Genomic DNA, 7,241 nt, shown 5'->3' with positions numbered 1-7,241 from the left:
CTTCAGCTTCAGCATGAACTTGCATATGAGCAGTTGATGGTCTGTTCACAGTCTGCCCCTAGTCTTGTTTTGAACTTGAAAATGGTCTGTTCCACAGTCTTCTCCTGTCCTTGTTTTGGCTGATGATGTGGAGCTTTTCCACCATCTCTTTCACACAGAAATCAATTGTGTATTCCATATGGTGAAGTCCATGTGTGTAATCATCTTTTACGTTGTTTGAAAAAAGCTTTTGCAGTGAAGAAGTCATTGGTCTTGCAAAATTCTATCATTTAATCTGCAGCCTCATTTCTGACATCAAGGCCAAATTTTCAACCAATGATCCTTCCTCTTGTTTCTAACCTTTGTGTTATAATCACCAGTAATTATCAATACACCTTAATTGCCTATTTGATCAATTACAGACTTAAGACATTGATAGAATTCTTCAATTTCATTATCACTGCCTTTAGTGGTTGGTGGGTAAATTTGAATAATGGTGGTATTAACTTGTCTTCCTTGTAGTTGTATGGATATTATCTTTTCACAGACAGTATTATGTATACTTCAAGATAGATCTTAAAATGTGTTTTATGAAGATGTATATGATGCCATTCCTGTTCAATTTTATTTCTGGCATAGTAAACCATAGGATTATCAGATTTTACATGACCAATATATTACAACACACTGAAGCCCAGGATATTGATTTTTATATGTTCCATTTCATTTTTAACAACTTCTAGTTTTCCTATATTCATACTTCCGTACATTCCATGTTCTGATTATTAATCATTTTGAGTTGAACTTGGATTACTTTTGTATTAAAAATTCATGGTAGTTAGTTTTCAAGAGGGAGTTTAGTTTAAGAGTGTGCAGGTGAAAGTAGAGGCCCCACTGAATAGTTTGCATCTTATCTAGATGAGTCTGGTGAAAAGAGAGGGCAATAAGATTCTTATGATTCATTAGTGAGTAATTGTTATCGTGACTAATTGCGACTGCCACAACTGTAAAGGTAGAAGTTTCGTAACAAAAATGAGGGAGTAGTTCATTTTAAAGACCAGAAACAGAGAACCCTAGGACCATCAAGGGAGAAGAGCACAAGTAGAATGCAGGACCCTATCCACAGAAGCAGTGACACCACAGATGGAGGCAGTGATGAGGACATGGAGAGAGGAAGCAGCTGGGTACTCTGGACTCATGGAAAGAGAGGGACTGGGTGCTGGCGGCCAGGAGGCAGGCTTACAGAATGTGCTCTTTGGTTGTTTAAATTATTGCATATTCCTGAGTATTTTTGTGTACATCCTACCTCTCCAAACACCCACCCAAAAAAAAACACAAAAAAACAGGGGAATGGAAGCAAATACTGTTGAATGATGATGCACATAGGAGATTGTAATCATTGCAATGAAACAATGGTGTAAAGCTAATGTTCTCCCATGTAAACTATCACTCAATTCACAATAAAAACTTTTTAAAATCACTCAAGGATGCCAAAACTGTTGTTTTGACATGGTGCAAATTGGAAGAGCACAAAATTCTATGGGGAAGGTTTCAAAGATGAAAACATCACTTTCAAAAGTGTTTTGACCTAGATGTCCAGAAGCGATAGCTTCACATTTTGATGTTTCTGTTTAATAAAGGTTTATAGTAAACAATATATATTGGGTTTTTTTAATCAAATTTATTTATTATAATATATTGTTGCTAATATATATGCAATATTTATTAGCAATAATACAATAAAATGTAACAATAAAAAATTAATGGTAGTTATAAAATAGCATAATAGTTGCTGTATTTGAGATACGTGTATAGTGCCATGGAGATGGAGGTAGAAGGGGAAAGCTATTCTTTTGAAAAACCAGTTGCCTTCTAGTTTAATCTAACTCATGGCAAAACCCATGTGTGTCCGAGTAGAATTGTGCTCTGTAGGGTTTTCACTAACTGATTTTTCTGGATTCTATTGTGAAGCTTTCTTCTCAGATGTCGCTGGATAGACTCCAACCTCCAACTTTATATAGTTAGCAGCCAGTAAGGAGCTCTGGTAGCGTAGTGGCTACGAATCGGGCTGCGAACCTTAAGGTCAGCGGTTCGAAACTACCAGCTGCTCCGCGGGAGAAAGATGAGGCTTTCTACTCCCGTAAAGATTTACACCCTTGGAAACCCTGTACAGGGTCGCTATGGGTCGGAACCGACTCGATGGCACTTAACAACAACAACAACAACATGTTAACCATTTGCACCACCCAGGGACTCCATCTTATTGGTAAAGGAGGTATCTTGGCTCTTGCATCTTCACCAGAGTTCCCCAAATGTGGTGTAAAGTGCACATCTTGTAGGGAAGTTAGATCAAAATAATGTGGTCAGGTGGTATGTAGGCAAAAGATTATCCACAGGATGGTGGCTGTTCCTCTTTGTACACAGCTCTCTCTGAGTCATTGTGACAGCCCTTTTAGCTTTTCACGATTTTATCTTTTACTGGGATACCTCTACTCCTGAGTGACATTGAGCAAATTGAGAGTCCAAAGACTTTCAAACATCATAAGAAGAGACTACACCTTTTGATACGAAAGTGAGAATTGCCTGGTTCATTTCTGTTGATCCCACACAAAATCGAAGCTAATATGGGTAGTAATGCTTCACAAAGTAAAGAGAGAACTCTTTTGAGACCCCTCTGGAGGTTTGGTCAGTCTCCATCGTTCCTCTAGACCCAAAGAATTAGAAGGTCTTTGAGGGGGGCTGGAAACAATTTGTATAGTACAAGTTCCTTTAGCTCCTTCTGCCTATTCCCCACCTATCTTGGGGTATGGAATTCCTGGTTTATTTTCAAGCTGATTTTCAACTTAGCTTATTACTTGCTTTTTAAGTAAATTTATCAACATTGAAGTTTACAACTATCTGCCATTGCTTTAATCCATTGGAGCTGGAAGGTTGCCCAAAAACTGAGCAATGTTCCATAATACCAAATGATCCAGTTTTGTTATTGTGTTATCCAACAGAGTGTGAAGTGAAAATGTATATAGCTGGGGGCGGGGTTTCTTTCTAATCTATTTTCTTTGCTTTCAAAGTAATTTGTGTTTAAAACAAAACAAAAATGGGTAGGCTGTTTGGCATAATTTAGTTGGGCCATATTGTTTGGCTGTAACTTTAGTGGTGATAGGGACCAGATCTGTCAGCTGTGGGGTCTGTTCTGTTTGGATCTGACAGTTGGCTGCATTAAATATCTTGAGCACTCTACTTTGCATGAGGATGGGAGGTTGAGAGGGTGGGAACAACAATGAAAGAAAGCAATCGCTTTATATAATGTTCTGTATTTATTTACTGACCCCAATAATAACATAGTACAGCTGTTTAAATAGCTGTCTCTTAATTTCCTTTGTTTACTGTTTAGATTTATTAAACTTGTCTTTAATACCTGCTTATTATCTGCTCTTTAACTAGCTTTCCTTCTTTATTAAATGTGTTTTAATATGTTCCAGTCTACTTTGATTTAGGCATGCTTTGAAGACTTAACAAATTCCCTGAGAAAAAAAAATTTTTTTTAAGTTTTGTAGGTCATACACAATTGGCTTATACTTTCTGTCTTGTTATTCTGTAGCTTTATTATTTTAGCTAAATATTTTATAACTTGATATACAAATTACCTTTGAAATTAAGTCAGAATTTCACTTGTGTTAAACCACCTTTTATGGTAATAGCTTTCTAAGTTTGCTAACAGGTAGCTTGGTCTACATCCTTGAGACTAGCAAAAAAATCAGAAATAAAAATATATATATTTGACTAAATAATTGTAAAGAATGACAATTTTGTTTTAACTCCTTTCTGTGAACAGATTGGATAGCTAAAAGATACACACACACACACACACACACACAAAGTAAAAATTGATAAATATATATTCATTAGCCTTTGTATTTTACTATATTCAGGTAGATTTACTTGTAAGTTGATTCCATATTATGTGAGTGTTATTCTCTGTTTGCAGGTGAGGGACCTGTCCATTGCTTATATGTTGGTGACATTAACTTATCTCTATATTGGAATCCTAGTTTTTGCTTCATTTCCTTCACCACCATTATCCAAAGATTGCATTGAGCAGGTAAGGTATTAGATACCTTCTCTGATTGTTTATACCTTTATATATGTATATAACAGGCAGCTGATCTAGGAGCAGGAACATAATAAAAGACAGTCCTATGTTTGAATATCATCACTACTGTACTAATTCTGTGGGTTAATGTGCTGGACTGCAAGGTTGGTTTGCACTGCAAGGTTGGTGGTTCATGCTCACCAGCTGTGCCTTGGAAACCCTATACAGGGTCACTATGGGTCGGAACTGACTCAATGGCACTTAACAACAACATACTAATACTGCTGTGGAAATTTTGACACTTCCGCTTTTCTGAGTCTCCGTTTCCATAAAATAGTCTAATACAAGGGAGCTTCAAAAAGTTAATAGAAAAATTCCATTATCTTTTACTTCAATTTTTCTATGAACCTTTTGAAGACTGCTTGTATATAATATACTCCTTTAGATTTGGGAAGGACTGTGGTGCTCAATAAATGATTGCTACCATTTGCATATTAATTCTGTTTACATGAGAGACTATTGCTAGTAGTTTTCATGAATTTGTAAAATCTCTAACAGACATTACATTCAAGCAACTTCCATATTTTCCAAAGCCCAGATCAGGAAATGTCCAGATAAGCTGGTATCTTAGTTCATCAGGACCTAATTATAGGTTTGGCTCTCAGGCAGCAAGCAAAGAAGAATTATTTGACTGCTGAAATAAAAGGAAAAAAGTTTTTTAAACTATTCTACTTAAAGATTGTCTTAAGTATTTTATTTGATTTGTGCCTATCATTAACTCTAGTACATGGGACTGAAGAATTGCTCACAACAAATAGCATTTTACAGGTGAATTTCTTTCTAGTTAGAAGAAAATCCTGCATTAGAGTATAATGGAATATATAATGTGATTTATTACAGATGAGTTACAACAGTTATTTCAGCAGAATAAGCATAATAATGTTTACTTCTTTAAAATAAAATAGTTTTGAGGTCCTAGCCTTATGATGGCTTGAAATGTCCTCCTACTCATGATTTCCTTAATTTTAGAAGTTCTTCGGCAGCTAAAAGTTTGCTAAAAATTTCCCTGATGTCAACAACCACATATAAAGCCCACTTCCTCAGGAACAGGAATAATTGGTAGCATTTGTATTTGAAGAGAAATAAATTAAAAATAAAATTGAGTGATTAACTTTTTTTCAGAAACCAAAGTAAAATAAAGAAAACAATTATAAAAGGAAGTAGAAATAATTATCTTGCTAAATAATCATGGATGGTAAATACTATATAATTAATAGATACACTTTCACTTTATACTGTTTACTTTGAAATGGCTGCCATGCTTCAGAGGAGGAAACATAAGAGAGCTAGTGAGAATGAAGTAACATTGAATTAAATTGAATTAAATTCAAACATCATAAAATCAATTGGTATTTTATTCCTGAACATTTTTCAGCAGTACTTCTCAAACTATGTTGAAGAGAAATGTATTCTTATATTTTTTTATCTTAAATTTATTGAAGACTGATACTTTTGTAAACTAGAATTAAAAATTTCTCAGTGTCAAATTTCTTTAAACATTTCCGAATACCTAAAATTTCTATACTTACCGTAGAATAGTTCACAGTTTGTGGACCAGCGCCACATCACAAACCACAATTTGAGTAGCACCTGTGTTCAAAATAAGCAAAATATATTCTACTTTATAAAATTATTGATACTGGTTTTGATTTTTAATATTATCTCATTATCTTTCTTGGATCAGAATTTTTTAGACAACTTCCCTAGCAGTGACATCCTGTCCTTCATTGCAAGGATCTTCCTGCTGTTCCAGATGATGACTGTGTATCCACTCCTAGGCTACTTGGCTCGTGTCCAGCTATTGGGCCATATCTTCGGTGACATTTATCCTAGGTAAGGGCTCTTCTCTTGACCAGCAAGACGTGCCAAGCAGCAAATGACTGTGCAAACAGGTCAGTTTAAAGTGTGACTGATCCTTTTGCTATAAAATTGTGCCTAATGAAAAGAGTTACTAAGGATAGATCATTGGTATCCTTTTCCCCAAAGATCTTTAAAAATAGAAAAGCCACTCCCTTATCTAGAATGACTTAATGTGCATTTCTTCCAGTAAAGTTATATTAGCTCCAATACCAGTTATATTTATCTCTTGATTTAGTTGCTAAATCTACAGGTTGCCAATTATTTATTTATAATATATAGTATCTGTGTTGGCAGTGTGTGCCTTATGGGAAGTAACTCTATTTTAATTATTGGTTCTTGATATTTACTTACATGTTTGTTAACATCATGCATTTTTTACATAAGTGGCCAGTGGTTTAGACTTCAAGGTGACTTTACAACTGAGCTTAAATTCTTACTTTTTGAACCTAGTGCTATCACTTTTTGTATTATTGAAGTTAGAAGAGCTGTCAGGTTATTTGAAAATCTGTTCAGATCCAGTCACCCTCATCTAAAACAAATCTATAGATGCTGTTTCAGGGCCTCCCTGAAACTTCCTTGTGAACCCCTTGTTAATTACTGCTCTTACATTATTCAATTTTGTTATGGGTTCATCCTAGTAAAAAGTTGTTGTTAGGTGCCATCAAGTCAGTACCAACCCATAGTGACCTGATGCACAGCAGAACAAAACACTGCCCGATCGTGGGCCAACCTCACTATTGTTGCCACGCTTGAGTTTATCGATGCTGCTACTTGGCGAATTCATCTTGTTGGTGGTCTTCCTCTTTATCTCTGACCCTCCACCTTACCAAACATGATATCCTTCTCCAGCAGCTGGTCCCTCCTGACAATATGTCCGATGTATGAGAGAAGAAGCTTGGCCATCCTGGCCTCCAAGGAGCACTCTGGCTGCACTTCTTCCAAGATGTATCTATTGGTTCTTTTGGCAGCCCGTGGCACTTTAAATATTCTCCTCCTACACCATAACTCAAATGCATCAATTCTTCTACTGTCTTCTTATTTACTGTCCAGCTTTCGCATGCATATGAGGTTATTGAAAATACCATGACTTGGGTCAGGCACACCTTAGTCTTCAAGCTGCCATCTTTGCTCTTCAACACTTTAAAAAGGTCTTGTGCAGCAGATTTGCCCAATGCAATACGTCGTTTGATTTCTTGATTGCTGTTTCCATGAATGTTGATAGTTGATCCAAGAAGAATGAAGTCCTTGACAA

General features: G+C 35.9%; 1 protein-coding gene across 4 annotated transcripts in view; it reads left to right on the top strand.

The window, feature by feature from the left end:
- The window catches only part of SLC38A9 (solute carrier family 38, member 9), a 110,599-nt gene that overhangs the window by 95,494 nt on the left and 7,864 nt on the right, over nt 1-7,241 (top strand). For all 4 annotated transcript variants that reach the window (XM_006874645.1, XM_006874644.1, XM_006874643.1 and 1 more), the window contains 2 exons: nt 3,965-4,078; nt 5,814-5,962. In XM_006874645.1, the coding sequence (XP_006874707.1) occupies nt 3,965-4,078; nt 5,814-5,962 (263 nt within the window). The remainder of the gene's footprint in view (nt 1-3,964; nt 4,079-5,813; nt 5,963-7,241) is intronic.

This window comes from Chrysochloris asiatica, unplaced genomic scaffold (assembly GCF_000296735.1).
Source record: "Chrysochloris asiatica unplaced genomic scaffold, ChrAsi1.0 scaffold00291, whole genome shotgun sequence".
NCBI classification, from domain to species: domain Eukaryota; kingdom Metazoa; phylum Chordata; class Mammalia; order Afrosoricida; family Chrysochloridae; genus Chrysochloris; species Chrysochloris asiatica.
Note: the sequence above shows the minus strand (reverse complement) of the source record. Positions and strands in the feature narration are given on the sequence as shown.